This window comes from Coffea arabica, chromosome 10c (assembly GCF_036785885.1).
Source record: "Coffea arabica cultivar ET-39 chromosome 10c, Coffea Arabica ET-39 HiFi, whole genome shotgun sequence".
Taxonomy (NCBI): domain Eukaryota; kingdom Viridiplantae; phylum Streptophyta; class Magnoliopsida; order Gentianales; family Rubiaceae; genus Coffea; species Coffea arabica.
This window is the reverse complement of record NC_092329.1, coordinates 7,731,833-7,753,998: the sequence shown is the minus strand read 5'-3', so window position 1 is coordinate 7,753,998 and position 22,166 is coordinate 7,731,833. Positions and strand designations below refer to the sequence as shown.

Sequence of the window (22,166 nt, the reverse complement as noted above, 5' to 3'; positions counted from 1 at the left end):
CGACGGTCTAAGGTAGACATTCAAGTTCTAAATTGCTCTGGAGTACAGAGTAAACATCCTACCACAAGTATTAGCACAAGCCTAAAATCACTAATTTGCATTATTTTGTTTATTTCACCTTATCAAGACACCATATTTATCCATTTACTGCTCAAGGAGTCTCAAGAAGCGGCGTCTCACTGGATTCTGACCAATCAAACAATTATTGTAACTTCTCTTCTTCTTCTTCTTTTTTTCTGGGCTCCCCTAAAAGATGGGGTGAGAACTTGTGCTCAGAACCTCTAATTTTAAGTTGAACCGCAATTAGTGCAATTGGTAATCCGATTTATGATTTGAAAAACTAATAACACTTGGACATTATGTCCGGTTAGACAAATTCACAATAAACAGGATGAAGTGCTCATTGCATCATACAAGTAGATATGGAAATCGTAGAGAACCCAATTTCTTGTTATTAAAGACTCTGAAAAAGTAACACTGAAATAGAAACATCTGAAATGACTTCTTTTTATAATTTATTTCATTACATGATTAACGTGTCAAAGTGCCCGTCTAGCTCAGTTGGTAGAGCGCAAGGCTCTTAACCTTGTGGTCGTGGGTTCGAGCCCCACGGTGGGCGTTCTTCATTTTTCCCTACTTATTTTTTAGTGCTCTCTATTCCCTTTCCACGTCTTTTTCGAGACTCCTTCAACGAAACAACTCCCAAGAATCCAATGTCCACTGGACCAATGCCATCACCGGATCACACTCCTCCTAACAAATTTTATTTAGTTTGGTTGCTCCAAAAATTTGGATGTTTTAAAATTTGGTTGCTCCAGAAATTTGGGGGTGTCTTCTACTTGGATTACTATTATAGATTAGGGCATGTTCTCGAAATCATAAATTACTTATAGTAGTTCTTATCGATCATTCATTAATACAATTCTCACATTAGTAACAATATTTGAATACACGATCTCTTGTAAGAAGATAGTTCATTCTTATCAATTGAATCAATATTTGTGTTAGGTTCTCCTAACAAATATCAACATAATAAATGGCTAAAATCGGGACATCGAATAACTGATCCTTCTGCTTTCAAATTGGTCACCGTCAGCTGTTAGACGATAGTGATACATTGTAACTAAAATATTCACTTGCAAGGACATACATAGTCTGGAATTGTACTCTACATTTTAGTATATATATATATATATATACGCGTAACATTTAGCACTACTTTGCTTTTACTATGTTAGTATGTTAAGAGGGGAAACTAAAAAGGTAACGAAAAGAAAAGAATGGATTTTATTCAAAAAATATAATAACATTTGTTTGTGTGGTTTGGATAATGCCATCATTCCATCATTGATAATCATAGTTAGCACGAGGATCAGACGTTAATGGTGTGCTTTGCTTTTTCCAACAATCCCGCCCGTGCAGATTTTGGATGATTAGATAGGAGTTTATTTTCCAAAATGATCATGGTTATTTTTCAATATGATCATGGAACACAATCAACGACTGGGTTTCCGTCTTAAGTGTCAGAGTTTGATTGCGGGAAATGTTGCAAAGGTTCACGAACTATGAACCATTGGCCTTTTTTAAGTTTTGCGATCCAATCTTTGGTAATTGACAGCATATATGATTCATGGAATAATTTCAGAAACCTCCCCTGAGGTTTCTGACAATTTCACTAGCCTCCTCTAAAATTTATAAAATTACACAAACCTCCCCTGAGGTTAAGATTTTGATAACAAAATTAGTCCAATTAGAAAAAGTAACATTAAAAAAGTATTTGAAGAAAATAGATGAAACTTTTATTCCATAAATACTCCTTATGCATATATATAAGTTATATTAGTAAAAGAATAAAAATAATTAAAAGTTAGAAACAATTAATACACATATTTCACCACTCAAAAAATTCACATTTAATAAATTAGACAACACAGTTAAGCAACAAAAGTGCACTAATGATCACAAAAAAAATTTGCTATGATTCTTGTAACAGAAAAATATTTCAAATTTTGCCTTTCTTTTCCCTCGTTCCTTCGTCAGGTATATCAATTGATGTTATTTTCTGAATACAAGTCATCATTCATCATTAAAGAAATTTTTAACAGTTATTTTCATTAATTAGCTACTAGTAGTCTAATTACTTAATCGTTAAATATTAGTAAAGGAGAATGGAAAGAAAAGAAAGGCAAACTTTAAAAAATTTTCTGTCTAAAATCACAAGAATCATAGCAAAATTTTTCTGTAATCATTAGTGTAGTTTTGTTTCTCATTTGTGCTGTTTAATTTATTAAAAATGAACTTTTTGAGTAGTGAAATGCATGTATTAATTATTTTTATTTTTTTACTAATACAACTTATATACATGCATAAGGGGTATTTATGAAATAAAAGTTTCATTTCTCTCCTTAAAATACCTTTTTAATGTTGCTTTTTTCTAATTAGACTAATTTTGTTATCAAACCTTAACCTCAGAGGAGGTTTGTGTAATTTTGTAAACTTCAGGGAAATCTAGTGAAATTGTTAGAAACCTCAGGGGAGGTTTCTGAAATTATCCCATGATTCATTGACTGGAATATTTTTTTACTACATATTTTAGGAGAGGAAGTTACAAGTGATACATTAAATAATCAAACAAATAGAATTAACCTTCAACAAGTCTCTCTCTTTTTTTTTTCTGGTTTGTAGCGTGTGTTTCAATTTAGTTTGCATAACCGACATGTAATGTAGCGCCATCTCCTTCGAAATTGGTCCTTGTTAGTTGTGGACGATACTAATACATTGAATTAGAAGTTCTTCTTTCTACTGATCTTACACCTACCCTGCTAAAAGAACAAAAGAAGAGACATATTTTCAGTCACAAATTCTGCTCTACGTTTTACTCCTGGTGTATGCATGTAATTTAATTTACAGGGTAGCACTAGTTGCTTTTCCTATGTTAAAGAGAAAAGATTAAAAGAAAGAAAGAAAGGAAGAAAGAAATGTTGGTGTTGGTTTTTATTCAAAAACATGATAGCATTTGTTTACGTGGTTTGGATAATGCCAAGATTTCATCATTGATAATCATAGTTAGCACGAGGATTAGACACGAACAGTGTGTGTTTTCCAGTAATCCAAAGCATGCAGATTTTGTCGTTTGGAATAATTAGGTAGGAGTTTATTTTCAGGAAAAATCAATATGATCATGGAGCACAATCAAAGGCTAGGTTCCCGTCTTCAGTGTCAAAGTTTCATCGCAGGAAATGCTTGAGTGGTCCATGGACAAGACAATGAACCATTACATTATTATCTTTTTCCCATCTAGCTGACGAGGCTCAATCTTTGGAAATTGACAGCTTATATGATTCCATAAACTATAATAATGTTTCATACTTCATCTTAGGAGAGGCAGTTACAACTGATGCATTAATTAATCAACTCAAAGATCATATGAATAGTCCTTAATTAAACCATGGATTAAGGATGAATGAGTCTCTAGTGTAGCCTTTTTGAGGAATCTTCAATTTTCCTTTTTTTGTTTTTTTTTGGCGGGGGGCGTTCGTAGTGTGTTTTCCAAGTTAGGTTTGCAGAGCCACGGGTCAAGCATCATTATAACCCACATGTAATGTTTGGTCTATACTCTTCATCCTTCCACCTTTTTTGTACTTTTTGTTCGCTAAAATTCACCACTGTTTTGAGTGGGAATGGAATTTTTTTTTTTAATTAACTTTTGCAGGGCAAAAATGATGAAAACCCCACGTAAATCGGTTAAGACTCAAGAGAATCAACCCGGACTCTTGACTGTAGTCAAGGCAATCTAGTCTAGATATAGACGCCAATTATGAAAAGTTAGTGCATCAAAGTTGTATTGTTAGGATAGGAGAGCTTGGACTAATTTGTGTCGATCTCAACTGTTAATGGCAATCATATTAGCCCCGACTCGTATTGTATGGTTAGACTAAATCTTATATATATTGAGACTTTATCATTGGATCCATGATATATGTGTAAAAGTTAGATTTTAAATTCAAATTTTATATAATTATCATTCATCTAATACTAATAATGTATATACTGTTAGTGTAGAAAAGAATAACCCTTCTTGCTATAGTGCATATTCTTATCATATTTGAGTCCATTTTGATTGAAGATTTATTAGACTATTTTTTTTTTATTTGTAAACACATTTTGTGGTAGGATCTGTGTTAGGTATAAGAAAAAGTTGCTGAAAAGACAAGAAATTAAATAGGAAACTTGGGCTACAAAAATTGAATAGTACCACACGATAGAGTATAGACCTCAGACTAGTGTAATTACCAGTTAATGTGTGATCTAACTAGTACTAAACTACTAACTGGTTAAAATCTCTTGCCATTCATTCTATGTCTCCAGGGCAAAGTGGAGTATCATTTGGCACAATTTTTGTCTCTAAGACACTTTCTGAGCGTACATGGAGTTGTTTGTAATTTTCAGAAGATCAAGTTAACTACTACCCTTAAACTTCTGTTGTTGTTTCACTAATTTTCTATGGATGGTAGAAGTGTTGCAGCTTCTTGAAAGTAACAAATCTATTATATATTTCGTCTAAGTTCCTAATGCAGGTTGTTTCGTTAGGTGAGTCCATATCAAAGTTTTGGACGTTTAGTGGTCCTTTTAAGGCTTAAGCTGGTCCAAAAAGATCAGATTTAGCAGACGATTTGATTGATCAGTCGCATTCTCCATAGACAATTGTCCCCTCGATGGTATCACAACACTCATTTGTAGCTTCCACTCGTAATTCATTTGATTATGAATTTGATTCGTCACATACTTGTAGTGCAGCATCGGATGCAGTATCCTTTGGTTTGTTGGCTACAACCAATAATGATTTAAAATCTTTGTGAGATGTGAGGTCAATGTTCTAATCTTTAACTCTCGTCGCTTTGTCACTACGTGATTTCTCCAAATTCACACGGATGCATGATGCATTCATCTAATCTGATAATAATTTAACACCCTTTGATTTTTTTTCATTAGCCCAATTAGGCTTTTCCTTAGAAAAGAGTATGAGGAGAAAAAGTAGATTGTAACAATTGACAAAAGAAAAAGAATAAAGCATTTCTTTGTACTTACCTGGAATTTCCATAAAGCACTTGGGTTTTAGTAGTGTACTAGTTTGTTATGTGTTACCATATGTAGAATGAAGAGCACGGCCTAACTTTTAAGAAGAGGAAAATTGTTGGTCCAAATGGTTTCCTAGTCACATCAATTAATCATGATGTACCAGTATTGAGTCTTACAGCAGGGTCGATTGAATAAGAGATCTTGAAGCTTGTAGACGTTAAAAGAAATAAATTAGAAATCCAGAATCTAATATTTTTTTATTTTTGGGTTTAAAATAGAAAATTATTATTTACACTTCTTTTTTTATTAATCACACTTTTACCATCATTTTAATTATATAGTTTTCGTTTATTAGACTATATAATGAAACAAATGGTGGGAGCGCAAATGATAAAAAATTGAACACAAATAACATTTTCCAGACCGTAAAACTTCAATATCCATGTCGTGAATGGAACATTATGCTTCAACAAAAACAAATAGAATGAAAAAAAAAATTAGAGGATAGAATAATTGAATTTAAATGCAAAACTTCTGGTCTTGCATTTACATGTATATATATATATATACATCACGTAAGAATTAGTACAAGTGAAATAGTAAACAGAGAAAATCATGTAGATAAAAAAAACCGATTTTATTTCCCTTTTTTGCTAAGTCGAGAATAAAATTTGATGAGTGAACTTATAATTTAATACAGGCACTTATTTCAAAATTATAAGCAAAAGATATTTCAAAGAACATATCAAAGTAAAACAATAGAGCAAGAGTAGTGTAGCTTCTCTTTGCTATTAAAGAAAAAGAAGATGAAGAAAAATGACCTACTAACGGCTAGTGAGAGTTTAAACTCTTTAATGACTTTATTAAGCTGAAGATTAAGGCTCCACTCAGAGCGGAAAAGTCAAAAGATTGAATTGAAGGCAAGATTTCCACCATTTCCGATGGGGCTTTTATGTAATTTGCAAATCAAAATGTTTAAAAAACCGTTTTCTGAGTTACTGTAGAGGAGACGCAACCGGAGCCGAAGGCAAAGTGAAACGAAAATGTCCAACGGCTACCTTTATCCTTACGTCAGGTACCGCAAAAAAGTCATCTATTCTCAACTCAAGGAGACTCTCTATTTGGTCTTCCACGTGACGTAATTGCCCTTTCACAAGAAACCTTTTTTTTTATTTTAATCTTTTTGACTTTTTTTATGTTACAAACCAACATGATTTTGGCAAATAATTAGCAAATTTCACATTAAATTATGCCAATGTTTTTGGCAAGCTGCCCAGAAAACGAACCAGCTAGTGCTCATAAAAAAATTGATGCTGAGCGAATCATATACTTAACTTTTTATTATTGCTACTGTTTACTTCCTAGAGAGGGAAAAAAAAAAGGAGTGCAAATTCAAGAAGGCCAATTTAGGAAATCACAGGGACAATTTGGTAAAGTAGAGTAGAAGCAAGTGGGACCTGATCTGGCGACCGACACGTGCCTGTCCCTTTAGTGCACATGCTCCCGAATGGAAACTAAACTAAAAAGGCACCCCTTCCCTTCTTCCGAGTTCTGAGGCGGAAAAGAAATTCAAAATCCCTTTCGCAAAAATTGCAAGTCACCTGACTCTACTGACTACTTCTACAGGTGGCCTCGGTGGTTAGTAGAGACTAGAGAGAGAAAGAAGATTAGTTAGAGTGCCTTTTAGTCGACGGTTTTAAAATCCCAGAAAAACAAAAGATAGTAAGTAGTAATTGTACTACTCTAAAATCGAATAAAATTGAAAAAATTAATAAAAAAAAAAATCCAATACGGTCTCTCAAAGTCCCAAAGTGGTCTCTCAGACGGACAGACACAAATACTACAAAATAAAGACACACAGTCACACAGTACCCAACACAGTCCCCATTTCATCATCCTTCTTCACTCTCTACTCCTTACTGTTTCAGGCTTTCGGCTCCAGAGAAAAGAGAAGAAGAAGAAGAAAAATAATACTTAATAATCATTAGCATTAACGAAGAAGAGAACCTGGGAATCCCAGAAAGAGCAGGAGTTATAGGAACGGCAGCATTGGAATTTCAGAAGCTCAGATCTTTTTAAGAAAGAGAGAGATTGAGATTTCAAGCGAAGAAAAGACTGAAAGATTAGGTAATGGAGAGAACCACACCGGTTAGGAAGCCTCACACTTCTACAGCAGATCTGCTCACTTGGTCGGAAAATCCGCCGGAAAATTCTGCGGAACTGGGCTCCGCTTCCTCCGCTGCTCGGTCCTCCGCCCGCTCCCACCAGGTGCTCAGCTCATAAAGTTCCCCTTTTTTTTAATCTTCTTTTCAACATTTTTTTTCCTTTTTGGGCTTATTTAGAATTTCTCTTGGTGGTTGTTTTGGAAAACTCCAATAGCCGTCAGATGGAATCAGAAAGGTTGTGTTTGGAGGGCAGGTGACGGATGAAGAAGTTGAAAGCTTGAATAAACGGTATAAGATCTATCCTCCGTCTTGATTCCTTGCTTCCCTTCCCATTTACATTGTTTTATGTATTTACCTTCTACTTCTGCATTTCATTGTTTTTTTTTTTTTTTTAAATTTTCTTCCATTCTTTTGGCGATGGGCCGCGGGGAAAGTGACCAGTGAGCAATAAATGGGGTGATAATTGGAGAAAGTGGGGAGAATTTCGTTTGGTCTGATATTTTGGCTGTATTATTTGTCACGGTCTTTACAGCATTTGTTTTCATATGTATAAAATATCAGAACCATTCAAACATAGCATTCAAGTTTTTGGTTCTTAAAATTAATCACAATTTTGTAAACTTTAAATATTCTAAAAATCTCCTTGTTTGATCTTTTCATCATATGTACTACATTACGGGATCTCTCTCTTTCAATTGTTTGGATGATTGAACCAGAATTGTTGATAACCTGATTTGAATAGTTTGAAATGTTACGTTTACTGCCGATTTCCTAAATTTGAGTTATTGGAGATTGTCTGCTAATTTATAGTTTTTTCCATCGCTCGCCTCTTATTTTTCTTTTGTGCTCAAGGATTGTTGCTATTGGATCTGTGGCAAGATGATCCAAAAAATTTAATTAGTTCTTAATAGTTGGCAGGTCTTTGCAATCATTAGGCTATTAGCTACCCCTAACAGAAGCAGAATATTGACCTTGAATTCCATGAGATAGCACCTAATGCAGATAATTGAAGAGCAAAACCAGATATCAATAGTAATTGATGGAAGCCCACAAGAGTAGTATCTTAAACTATATAGACTAACGTCTTTAAAATTTTTTCTTCGAAATAATGTAATTCGTCATTTTTTTCTGAAAACTTCCATCATGGAGAAAGTTGACACCAAAAAGTGCTTAAATTCATTTCATAGCCTAGCCCTTTCTATGTTCCAGTGAAGAGTACATTAATTTAGCCTTTTCTGTGTTGCAGGAAACCATGCTCAGACTATAAGTTAAAGGAAATTACAGGTAGCGGTATTTTTAAGCCAGGTGGTGAGAATGATATCCTTGAATCTGATAGTGCTGACCCAAGTGCTGCTAACAAAACTGGTTTACGCATGTACCAGGTAAACAAACTATCTTACTTATCGGTAAGACTTCTGAGTTTAACAACGAATACCTCTTGGTTATTTTGTTAACTGCTACTATTCTCAGCAAGCGGTTGCTGGAATCAGTCAAATTTCCTTTGGTGATGAAGAAACTGTCACTCCAAAGAAGCCTACTACTCTGCCTGAAGTGGCAAAGCAGCGGGAGCTAAGTGGAAACCTGGAAAGTGAATCTGAGGCAAAGCTGAAGAAGCAAATTTCAAATGCAAAGTCGAAGGAGCTTAGTGGCCATGACATCTTTGCTCCCCCTCCTGAAATTCAACCTCGACCATTGGCTGCTCGTGCACCAGCTCTAAGAGAAAGCATTACCATTGGAGAAACTGCTGCACGCAATGTAAGTGCTTTTGTCGAAGTCTGTATGGCCACTCACTACAACTATACATTGCTTCTCCTTTTGCCTCGGTCTACCTGCACAATTATATTATCGATTCATGAGAAATCAAGACCTGTTATTGGACTGCTGCAATTCATTGGTTGTACAAATACTTGAATCCAAGGACATATATTATTTGGCTATGCTCATATTGTGCCCTTAAAATTTTTAAAATGTGTTGTCTGAGTGTGTACAAGAGTCTTTAGGACAATTAAGGCCCAAATGTTGGTCATAATGGATACAAGTTGGAAGGACTTCATCAAACTAGGTTTTAATTGAACTATGTGACACGAGTGCTTGCTATTCATCTAGTTATTCCATTTCTTCTTCTTTAGCTTGAAACCTCCTTTTGCTGTTCTATTTGTTCTTGGATCATGTTCAATAGTTTCAATTCCCTTCTCCCCTCCTTTTCCATTACCTCATGAGCTCAAAGCTCCTGGTCTTGTCTATGTAGGCCACTGGAAATGCAGGCGATGAGGTATCTAATGAAGAAACAATGCTTAAAACAGCAAAAAAGATTCCAGAGAAGAAATTTGTAGAGCTGTCTGGAAACAACATTTTCAAGGGAGATGCACCTCCGTCATCTGCCGAGAAGCCACTGAGTTCTGCGAAGTTGCGAGAGATGAGCGGGAGCAACATTTTTGCCGATGGAAAGGTAGAATCTCGAGATTACTTTGGCGGGGTTCGCAAGCCCCCGGGTGGTGAGAGCAGCATCGCTCTGGTGTAATGTTATTAGGTCTGACTCCATTAAATTACATTATTATTTGTGTCTTCGTCTCTCCTCTCCTAGTGGAGATTCGTCCTCAAACGGAAGACTTTGTGTTCTGGCTTTTGGTGTGGCTCAGGTTAACATGTGCTCCATAGTTATAGACGATTTGCTAATTGGGTTATATGTCCATAATCTTGTTTTCATGCTATTTGTGTCGATGAATGGTTTTGCTTGCTTTAATATATTGATGTTTTACCACGTTCAGGACTGGAAGCTTATTTAGCTGTTTCTGAATGAATGATTCTTTTTGTCCTAAAACTGTGTACGTTAGCAAACATTTACAGAGCCCATGAAACTAAACTTGTAAAGGCGATTACTTAGAAACTGTGTGTTAGAAATTGAAGACTTTTGAGGTTCCAAGTAAGGGCAGAGAGTAGCATAATCCCTTTATTGGAGGGCATAAATCAGGCTAAATCATTTGGCTTTTAGTGTTTCTGATTAGACTGCATTTGATTTGAAATGTAGAAGCCAGTTGATCTTGTGAGCAGATGTTATGAAACGGTAAAGGTTGAGCTGTGCATAACTTAAGTTACAATTACTTGTGATGGATTCAGTGCCCAAATCTTAAAAGCTAAATTTGAGTGAAAATACTTGTACTAGACTACATGTGCAGCTGTCAAGATTGTGCGTGATAAAGACTTTAAATTGATGGGCAAGTGTTTCACAAAAGGCGATCAAAGCAACTTCTACACTTTGCAAAATGACAGGAGGGACCGCAATTTATCCGGCTATCTTTTTCTTCTGGACCGCCTGTCAAAGTCTGAAAAAAGAAAGTGGGCAACTGACCTGCCTGGATGAATATTGTACCTCATTGATTGGCTTGAGTAATTCATACTACTAATGTCTACTAGCATCAGGGTTCCATGATTTGCGTTGCACCCTTCCTTGTCGGGGGAGTAAAGGAAAATAACCATGCACAAGCTTTTTTCGGTGGACTCGAGAGTTGCCGGGAGAGTTGTCCGTTTTGTTTCCGTATACGCTTTTTATGTCGCGACAACCAAAACAAACGCTTGTCGGAGTTGGGTTTATCCATTTCAGGCAGAAATGTACTCCGGTTTCCCCTTTATAGCTAATTCGCTTGTGCCAACTCCGAAGGGGAGGGAGGGGTTGAAGAAATCGTAGTTTCGAAGGAAGAATTGAACACTGAGCGCTCAAGAAAGCAAAACTTTACATAAACTGGAAGTTGGAGTAGGCTAATCAGCTGCAGTAGTCCAGTCCTGGAAGTTGGACCTCCTAGTTCGGGTGAAGCCATGTTTTGCTTCGAAGCCCAACGCAACACTCAGTTTATCATCTGCAACAACGTCTTAACACCTCTTGCTGCCAACGTTAGTGCAACATTATTGTTACGAAGGCCCACTGATGAATCCAGTAATATGAATTTTCTTACATCATCATAATCATATACTCCCTCCCTTTTTTTATAACTGACGTTTAAGAAATTTGCTCTAATGTACTTTTATCTGTCGTTTTATTATCCCCATACAGTATTAATTATTTTTTCACAATTTTACCCTTTTATCTCTCTTTTCTAATACAGGGTTCTTAATTACTACTCCTAGTAATTATTGCTTCTCTCTTTGCATTGCTTTTGGCCTAGTAAAACAGCACCATTTAGTACTCTAGTGAGAGAAAACATGGGTGAATTGGACAATTAATGAGGGTACAAAAGTAAAGTAGTGTACGGATTTAAGCAATGAAAATTTTTTCTTAATTGGTGTGCAAAACCTTAAACGTCAGTTATAAAAAAAGGGAGGGAGTAGTATTATTTATCATCACGTTGTTTTACGTCATTATATCTAAATCTATCTGGTTATTTATTACATATACTAATTATTGAGTCCGTAAATGTCTATTTTTCCCCTCCTCGTCTAACAATTATGTCCATTTTTAGGCGTTTGCAATTTCACATCTTGTTGACCTCTTTAACAAGCACAGCTATACGGATTTCTAATTTTACTTTGAATCCACTTCTTATCCATTTACAAGAGTTACAGAACAAAAAGTAAAATTAAAATGTCATTATTGTCGCTTTGGTGTGGATTGTGTTTCTTAGAATTTTTTTTATTAAAATTAATAAGCTTTAACTATTTTTGGAATATAATATTCGTGACATAAAAAGATAATTACAAATATGTTATACATAATTTTTAATCAATTTTTTATTTCATATATATCACATTATAAAAAGTGTTATAATAATATTTCAAATAAATTTTTTTAAATAATTTTTTATTATATTTGGAGGAAATAGATTGGCTAATACGAGTTGAAAAATATAAGTGAGAGATTTCGGATCCGAGACTACTAACCTACGCCTACGTCTAAAAGAAATAAAAGTAAGAGGGACACGTTTCATATCAAAAGTACAATCAAGTAATAGCACCTGCCACGTCATCCGTCAGCTTTCTCTGAGGTAGCCATAGCACACTCACAGTAGACTCATAGGACACTGTAAAGTTGCTTGGTCCTCAAGGAACACAAAAAAAAAAAAAGAAGTCATATTACTAGTTGGACTTTCGAATTCTTGTTTCTGAAAGAGCGGGGGCATAATTTCAACAATTAAAAAAAAAAATTCTAAGTATAAAAGTTGTTACTAATATATTCATTGTTTTAAATAAAAGGTAATTCAAATGTAATAAGTTCGTCAGGTGCTATTTATCCTTATTAATAGTCTAAAGTAATTTTTTTTTCTCTCGTAGTTTTTGTTCAATGGTTGAGTGTTTATTCTCATGAAAATAAAAGTGAAATGAGAAAGAGGTTAGAAAATTGGGAGGAAAAGATGAAAAGTTAAAAGTCGATTGGATGAATTTAATTTCCACTACAACTCGAACAATTCCCCGTTGTGACATAACATCAACCTCTTTATCAATTTCAATTGTGGGTTGAAACTTGAAAGTGGCAGACGATTGCATTTCATTATCTATCGAGCAAATTATACTGGACGATTTCCAGCTAACTCATTAATAATATTGGCTTTGTGTTTTCTATCAGTACAGAAAAAAAAGTAGTATCGTAATGTAATGTGCATATACTTTAGATGAAAAATATGAATGATATTCGACTTTCAAATAACTTTTTAAAATTTTGTCTTTCTTCATGTAAAATTTGTGTTTGGATACCAAAATTATTCCAAATAATATTTCGCTTGCATCACAAATACATTTCCCAACCTACCTTTTTATATTCCCAATCACCTTTTTATCTCACATACATCACATCACAAAAAGTGCTACAGTAATTATTCCAAATAATACACTATCCAAACAAACTAGTTTACGGTGCCAAAAGCTATTTTTTCAAATGCAAGTATAAATTACCAACAAAAAAATTGTGAGCGTATATTAAAACTTTACTTGACACTTGTTAGTTAATAGAATGTATAAAACTAGCTTTTTCTGTATTTTAGTAGGAATATTTTACAACTTCGTTACCCCTTCATCACTTGGTCATTGTAATCATATCTATACTTTTTAGTAAAAAAAAATTTTTTAAAAAAAACTCAAATCTGATTACTTTTTGGTGGATTTCTTTTTTTTTTTTTGGCCAGGATTCGAATTACTTTTGGTCGGTACGGGCTGGTCACTTCTGGCTAGTATCATTAAAATTCCAGCCATGTCCGACACACATATTAGGGTCGTAGCCGTCTCGGATACTTATTTCTCATACGGATCATTCCCTTCCATTACTTTCTCTCTCTTTCAGAACTGATCTTGTAAATCAATATGCTTTTAAATGGATTTGCTTCTACATTTTTAATAAAAGGGACAGACAACAGCACAAGTAATTAAACCAATTACTTAAAACATCCAGTCTACAAGCCTCATTTCTACTTCGGCATGGGCGTTGGTCCCTATCCAATGTCTGTAGACCTCGCCCCGACTCACATGTTCAACCCGACTTTCCTCGGTCTCTTATAAATGAACCACTAGAAGTAGAAAGAGCGGTTAGTTCAGTTGGTAATACGGCCGAGTTACTTTCTCAATAAATACCGTGTGTTCGAGTTTCATTATTAATGTGATGACTGCGCCTTAGTGAGCGATTCATAAAAATTTCTATAAATGACCCATGAGACAAGCTAAAATCAAACTCATCCACTTTTTTTTTACCCAAAAATAAGAGGAGGAGCAATTGCAACAATAGTCATCATATGATATTATTTTGTTCTTCGATTTTGATCGAAGGTTAACAATTATGGTTGATTGTTAGAACAATTATACAAGTGATTGATATATATATATGTATATTAGTATATGTCTTATATAAGAGGATAGGGCCTCACAAGATCTATTTCAAATCAGTTTGATCCTAGGTATAAATAAAAGTGGGTCTATTGTATAAAAAAATTTCCGTAGGATGTAAACAAGTTTGAAATATTGTGTAAAAAAATTTAAATTATTGTTCTACTTGAGGACTAAAATGAAACTTGAGGCCCCCAATCCTTATATTATATACCCAAGAACAAACGATCAACAAATACATAAAGATAGGGGTGCTATCGAATCGAGTCGAACTCAAGTAGTACCATACTTGAACTCGAACTAGATCACTATCAATGCTACTCCAACTCGAGCTCAAGATCGAAGGAGTATATAAATTTGAGGTTGAACTCGACTCAACATAATGCACATTAAACTCGAACTCGATTCATTTGAATTCGAATAAACTACAAGCCTTATTAGGTCGAGCTTTTCTTTTCTTGTTTTTAATTTTTTACATTTAGATTTTTCAAATTACGATTTTGTCACATAATTAAAATATATAATATATAAATACTCGATTAAACTCATCGAGTACTCGAGTAGTTACTACTGATGCTTGAACTCAATTCCCTACACCGAACAAGTAACTCGAACTTGAGCTTGAGTTTGATCAAACCAAATTCAAAGCCAAACTTTTAACTAAACCGTTGGCAAACTACTTGTGAGTGACTTGGCTCGCCCACACCATACATAAAGAGATGCGTTTGCGCATTGATCTTGTAAGCATATTGTGACGCTAAGGATAATGCAGTCAATAAAGTGTCGAAAAGATGGTCAATTGACAATAACTGAATCTCCATTTCGAAAGAACTTATATTCATTACTATTTTTTTTCTGATCAATTGAGGTACATAATTGTTCATGTGGAGTATAGACCGTTTCAAAGAACTTATACATCGCGTGACTCAAAATTTCTAATTGAATATGTTACGTAATTAGTACATGAAGCTATAATTGTCTCATATATTTGAGCCAAAAAATTAATTGTGCCCCTATTGTGTTCAAAAGCAGCAAAAGATCGACAATTCATAAAGCTTACAAGGACCCATGTTAATTTTATTTTAATAAGACCATATCCAGTTCACAATAGTGAAATCAATATCAACTGTCAATAGATTACAGTTGAATATTTCAATAATATTTGCAATCTAATCCATATTTAAAATCTGAATTATATATTAGACGTGTTCTTAGAAAACACAAACAAACAATACAATTAGATAGTTACCTTATGACAAAGTAAAGAGATTCATGAAAAGAATTTGCTATTAGGACGGAGATTAAATAAAATATAAACAAAAAAAAAGAAAAAGGAAAAAAAGGAAATATCTTAAAGGACATCTAACCGTATAAGCTCATAGCATTTTTTTTTTATTTCAATTTGGAGAGGTATCCTGGAATCACCTAAACTAATCTCCTTGGTCGGGCAGAGCTCCCCTAAGAATGCTTAGCAACGATAGCAAGTGAGGTTCAAACCTGAGATCTTGCTGTAAAAACAGACGGTCAGTCCCAACGAACTATCACGGGGCGTATAAGCTCAGCGCATTCAGCCGTGTACTTTTCTTTCATTTGGTAATGCGGAGTCAGACATGTATATTGTAAAGGGTCTATGATACTATACGTAGAAAATGTCATAAACTGAAACGTGAATTACCTAATAAGAGTGGAAGATACATAACATCCTTAGATAGAGTTATTATCTAAAATAATTATCCTCGAGAATGAGATTCAAGATAGGAAAATGGACTGTGTTTACGAATTACTTCTATAAATGGAATACGTTATGTCACATGATTTCTAATTCGACTCACGTTATTTTCTCGTAAAAATGTGCTAATTATAACCATGATTTGTCGATTTCTAATTCGTCTCACGTTATTTTTCGCGCAACACATGATAATTATAACCACAATTTATTTAAGTGCGTGCAAATTGATACGTTACTTTATAATTTTCATGAACAACTCTAAAGGTAAAAAGTTGACAAAAAGCAAAAAAGAAAGTTCTTAAATTATATAAAAAAAAAAGAGCAAAAGAAATATTCTACTTGTTATGGGATTTTGAACCTAACCAGTCAGGCTTGGGTAGGGAGGGGAAGGTAAAATAAAATAAAATAAAATCTACCATTAGTTTCCAACAGAGATTCCATCGTAGTACTAGTGAGTCAATTAAAAAAAAATGAAATTCTTTATGCTCATGAAATGACTTTTTGTTAAATATTTCCTCAATTTTAGGAAAAAAAATAATAAAAAAGAAATCCTCTATGCTCATGAGATGACATATTGATAACTATTGATCCTCTATTTCAGAACCATTAAAGCCTCCTTAACCAAATCAAAGCTTGGCCCTAGGAGTGTGTATCTCTAATACTACTGTGTATTTTGTGTGTGTAGAGTGTGAGTGAGAATACACAAAGGCCATTGTGTATGCTTTTTCCTCTGCAATTCTGTTTGTCGCTTCTGGGCTGTCCACGCCACCTATAAGGCTATAACCGCGGCAAAAAAGCTGTTAGTGGTTTTTTTGTTGCTGCTCCACATTGTTATGGCGTGGCTTTAGCCAAATACTACTGCTGCTTTTTAACCATATTAAAACCCATCACTTTCCTTGTACTGCTAGCATCACTCCTCTCTCTCTCTCTCTCACTCCCAAAACCCCAGAAAGATTGTCCCCTTTTTTGAATTTGTCTTTACCATCTCTCTCCTTGTTGAAGTTTTGTTCTTGAAAAATTCTAGCTTTTTTTTTTCCGTAATTTTGTACTTTCTGTTTTTGTTGATATATGTAGTATCATATTTATATATATTAGTTTAAGGGCGGTCATGATGTTTAGAGTTGAGGAAGAAAATGTTGATGGAAAAATGAAGGGGGTCATGATGAATGAGACTTCTTATGCGAATCATGGTTTTCTTGAGAACAATCAGCCTAGTATGCTTATGAGTAGTGGTCCATTTGTAGCCATGAATTCGGGGTTATTTTCTGGTGTGTTTGATGCTATTGATAATGGGTCATCGTCACAATCAACAGTCATGACCCCACTTAGCTTTGATGGTGGGATGCATCAAGAAAAGCTGAATTCTGCTGCTAGAAATATGGGTTCTGGGGTCTTTGAAAAGCCCAGTGGAGAGTCCATGTTGAATGTACCATACAATGCGGGATTGTGTGAAAACTTTAGTAGAATGCATGTGGGGGATGAACAGAGAGATTACTGTAGTACTAGTAAGTTTCGGGTTGACCCGGATGGGTTTTTGGGTGGATTCAATGACCGTTTGTCAAATAGTGTTGTAGGATTTAGCAACCACCATGTTTATGATTATTCTATGGGGCTGGGACAAGTATGTGATGTCAAAGATTTTATGGGGCCTTCTCCTTTTCTGACAAACAGGCATTCTAATGCTTTATCTAGAGAGGACCAGGTAGATTATTATATGAGGCTGGTCAAAGAGCAGGGGAGAGGCTATTGCAACCAAGGAGTTCAAGGAAATAGAACTTCAATGGTGAATGGTAGGCCTTGTTTTGCTGATGATTTTTATGACACGCAGCAATGTGGAATTCTGGATTATAATGGCTTGGATTCTTCTCAGTTAAGTAATCCCATGTTGGAGATGGATTTAGCATATAAACTTCTGATGTTAAATGGAAATGCTAGAGGAATGCCAAATGCTTGTGTTAATTTAGGTCGACCAATGTTTTCAGTGACAAATGCAGGGGAAGTTGGAGCTCCCGGTTGTGAAGATAGCTTCATTGTGGATGGTGAAGGGAAATGTTCGAAATTTGTAGCTGAAAAGAAATCTAATCAATCAAAGGGTGACAAGAAGAGTTCAAGGAATGAGGCAGTTATGTCAAAGTCAAGGGAGACAGATCTGGTTTTGGATTTTGTAATGCAATGCCAAGGTGTTTGTGCAAATAGTGCTGGGCATGCTCAATCACAATGCAAAGAATTATGTGAAGATGGTTTGAGGCCAAGGAACTGTAGCTCATTACCCGCACAGCTAGTCTATAGGTCACCAGCAGAGTTGCAAGGTTACATATATCCAATGTGCAAGCATCAGTTGGGTTGTCGGTTCTTGCAGAGGGTTTTTGACGAAGGAAATAGTCAAGATATTCAAATCATATTCACTGAAATTATTGATCATGTTGTTGAACTCATGGTTGATCCATTTGCAAACTACCTTATCCAGAAATTATTAGATGTCTGTTCTGAGGATCAAAAATTGGTGATTGTGCTTAAGCTGACTAATAAGCGTGGAGAACTTGTTGACATTTGTATGAACACACATGGGTAATCTCATTGCCTTCTGCTCAAAGCGTTGTCTCCATTCCCAATTGAATTTTCTGTATTACGACCTAAAGTTCTAACCATCCTGATGGATATATTGACTCTCATTTTCAGTACCCGTGTAGTGCAAAAGCTGATAGAAGCCATCAAAAGCAGGCAGCAAATATCACTGATTATGGTAGCCCTGAAACCAGGTCTGCTTGATCTCATTAAAGACCAAAATGGAAATCATGTAGTGCAGAGATGCTTACAGTGCCTTACCATTGACCAAAATAAGGTAAAATCTCTTTCACCTAGTCAAAGTTTGCAGCGTTTTTGGGGATAGTAAACACTTCCTTTCTTTTATTAAATTTAATTAACATCATTGGACTATACAAAATCTCATATTGTCAAGCTATGATACATGAATTTCAGTTTACCATTCTATTAATGCAATACAGTTCTTTAGTGAACCACTGAGTAACATCTGTCTCAGTTGAAAGCCCAGATTATCAAGTTTGGAATTTTTGAGTCTTCATTTATTTGGTCATCTGCAGCTGCTATTGCTTCTTTTCGTACCTGTGTTTTTGAAGTATGATACCTGTCTCTAGATTTTACTCCTCTGAGGTGCCATGTCTTCAATCATTACCTATTGATTGGTCTGTCTTTGGTATCATGTAGTACGAACCATCGAAATTAGTCTTAGGGATATCCATTTGCTTATTTTAGCAATTAAAAAGCCACTGATTTGTCAAGTTTGGTTGGAGGTCTTCCATGGTAGGCTCATTTAATTCTCTTCTATATCTAGTGTTTGTAAGTTCTACAATACACTCATGGTTCAAGCAGTTCTTGCCTGGTTCCTGCGCACTCATATGGCTAAGCCGAAATTCTTACCATTTGATTCTAACATTTTGTTCTATATTTTTTTGTTGTTGTTCCTGTGTGTACTGGACTTGGAATTATGGACTGATCATGAAGTTGTGAAACTGTGTTGGTCTGTGGTGCAAGGTCAAGTGAACATGGAAAGCACTAATTCAAGACTAAAAACATAATGAAATGAATCTGCCATTTGAAGTAGATGAGATTTTCTTTTTTACTTCAAATAGCACTCGAGGAGGATCATGGTGACAAGCACATTTTTATATGACTGAAAAAGCAGACATATCAAGTGTTGATTCCTTAATCAAATGCTTGACTCCTCACAGCTTAATTTGGAGATAAAAAAATTAGGAAACTGAGAACCTGTGTAGCACAACATACCTATTAGACTCCGTAAATTTTCCCTGTTATCATGTTCTTTTATAAAGAATTGACTAGTTGTTGTTACAGTTCATATTTGATGCTGCTGCAAAGTTTTGTGTTGACATTGCATGCCATCGCCATGGGTGCTGTGTCCTGAATCGGTGCATTGCTTATTCAAGTGGGAAGCATCGAGAAAAGTTGGTTTCGAGCATTTCCGCTAACGGGCTTCTCCTATCCCAAGATGCCTTTGGGTAGAAATCCTGAACAATGTTTTACTTTTCCTCTGATTGTTTTCAATCCTCTTTGTTTCATTTTTTAAGGTGAATCTTTACCGGTTAATTGGTCTGTTACCATGATTGCAATTATTCATTTGGGTATGTGGTCATGTCCTGGAGAAAGAAACAAAGCTTCCTTAGAGAGAGGATGATGATGATGGTAACTACTACATTGATGAGGTGAAAGGGAGGAATGAAAAGAAGTGTTCGCATTTTCTCATAAAATTTGAATTATAGTGTACAATGAGAATGGGAAGTATGGGTCGAAATGGTGTATAGACTTGCTAGATTTCCTAGCTAATTTGATACAATATCCTATTAGTGGGCAAAAGGCAAGTAATGAATGTAATGCTTCCTGTTGGAGACAGAGAGGCACGTAATATATATAGTGATCCCTGAGCAAGAAAGTTTTGCAACATGGGAGTTGGTTCAGCAATATCTTACGGGTTTGGGATATGAAAATTTCCCCCGTTCGATGGATCTAAATTCTCGATTCCATATGACTAGTGTAGTGCTGATAAGCATAAAGATTTCATGTCTTGCTTTCGGTTGCTTTCTGCTTCCCTTTCTTTTCTTTTGTTTGTTTTTTAATAAAGAGATCATTAATTTGGTTAATTGCTTGGATTGGAATTAATTGGAGCCCTGAATTTGTTTAAAGGAAAAAAAAAAATCACTCTCCACGTGTTCTTTACAGAAACCATCATTTTGTTGATAAATTCCTGCCAAGCCTCTCATAATTTCTTCCATTATGCAATTCTTTGAACCTTTGCAATGTGATGGTCCTACGTGTTTCCTTTATAATACATCTCTTACAGCTAAACTTGTACTGAACTTCTCCTTGTTGCAGAAATTATGTTATCCAATACATCATAGAGCTTAAAATTCCATCCGCAGCTGCTACCTTGCTTTCTCAGTTTGAAGGTCACTTTTTATTCTTGTCTATGCAAAAATTTAGCAGCCATGTTGTTGAGAAGTGCCTGCGATGTCTCAAAGATAGCCAGCCTAGAATCATCACAGAATTACTATCCGTGCGCCATTTTGATCAATTGCTTCAGGACCGATTTGCTAATTATGTCGTTCAATCTGCACTTGAAGCTACTAAGGTCTGTAATCAATCTCTAACATCTATCGTCTTTTGATGTTAATGTTATTTTGACCTTGTTAGAAAATGAAATGGGAAACTTGCCTTTGACCTCTTGCCAAAAGGTGGATCAATGTATGAAGAAACATTGGAGACTTACAAATTTCATAATTAGATCACTTTGATGCTGGAGAAGTTGCTTCTTGTATTGAATTTCTCAGTTTTAGCTGACGTTAACCACATTAATTCTTCATTCATTTGTCAATGAGCTGAATCCAGAATTATGCACCTTTTGTTGTTCTCTGCATCAGGGGCCCCTCCGTACTTTATTAGTTGAGGCAATCCGTCCTTACAGCGAAATTCTGCGCACCAGTCCCTACTGCAAGAAGATCTTCTCACGCAATCTTCTGAACAAGTGATGTTGGAAATGGTGGTCAACTGCTGTGGTTTTTAGAAAAAATACTACAAACGTTGTGAATAAGTGTTAAATCTCTTTTTGGTGTGGCCTTATGTATATTACCTGACCTCGTTTTCCTTCATGTTCAAGTGTGGTGACAACTTCTACCTTAGCCTGAGAGAGAGTACCCAAACTTGTGACTCTTCCTTATGTTGTAGTGTTACTTGTCAAATACCTTACATAGGAGATAATGCAGGCAACGAAGCTTCTGTTGTTACCTGTTCTGTATTTCTTTGGATAATGTTTTTTTCCTTGCTTTTATTCAAATACTATGCGGATTCTTCCCCCATTACAGACTCTCTCACGTATTTTTTTCTAATTAGAGGTTCATTTGATGATCTGATGATAGTCAATGCCATTCTGGGAAATGCTGGCAAAAACCATTGTAATCATTAAGTAGGTGAGTTTAAGCATTTCTGCCTGTTTAATAAAGGGCATGAGACAGAATAAGCAGAGGCTCAAACGTATAGCTTTCTTGTTGCAAAGCCAACTTCAGGACACACGTCTGTCGACCAGCAGAGATAAATGCTTCTCATGGGAACCAAACCACATCTTCAAATTCGTCCTCTTTTCTCTTTCTTCCTGTTTTTCTAATGGCCTGATTGAGGACCTTAACTTCAATAGGGGCTCGGATTGACTAATTGGCCTTTGACACTACTATATCTCTTCTAAGTTGCTTTTGGGTGGACCACAACGTGTTAATGCAAATTTAATATAAGAAAATGTGGATGAAAACTAAAATAGTTGAACAGGACCCTTAATTGTTTAGTCTCTTGCCTGCTAAGTCAGTTTT

The 22,166-nt window shown here is 35.3% G+C and overlaps 2 protein-coding genes and 1 non-coding gene across 3 annotated transcripts; all 3 read left to right on the top strand.

Annotated features, from left to right (window-relative positions):
* The first annotated feature begins 546 nt into the window (after positions 1-546).
* Positions 547-619, top strand: TRNAK-CUU (transfer RNA lysine (anticodon CUU)). Its single transcript has one exon. It is a non-coding gene; the product is annotated as a tRNA-Lys (tRNA).
* Positions 620-6,901: 6,282 nt separating this feature from the next.
* On the top strand, positions 6,902-10,011 carry LOC113715202 (uncharacterized). Its single transcript, XM_027239446.2, has 5 exons — positions 6,902-7,347; positions 7,459-7,532; positions 8,491-8,626; positions 8,715-8,999; positions 9,493-10,011. The coding sequence occupies exons 1-5, from the start codon at positions 7,210-7,212 to the stop codon at positions 9,763-9,765; spliced, it is 906 nt and encodes a 301-aa protein (XP_027095247.1). The 5' UTR covers positions 6,902-7,209; the 3' UTR covers positions 9,766-10,011.
* A 6,456-nt stretch (positions 10,012-16,467) lies between these two features.
* LOC113714396 (uncharacterized) lies at positions 16,468-21,662 on the top strand. Its single transcript, XM_027238207.2, has 5 exons — positions 16,468-18,342; positions 18,454-18,616; positions 19,648-19,811; positions 20,683-20,938; positions 21,228-21,662. Exons 1-5 carry the CDS (start codon positions 16,883-16,885, stop codon positions 21,333-21,335), a joined length of 2,151 nt encoding a protein of 716 aa, XP_027094008.1. The 5' UTR covers positions 16,468-16,882; the 3' UTR covers positions 21,336-21,662.
* The last annotated feature ends 504 nt before the right edge of the window (positions 21,663-22,166 follow it).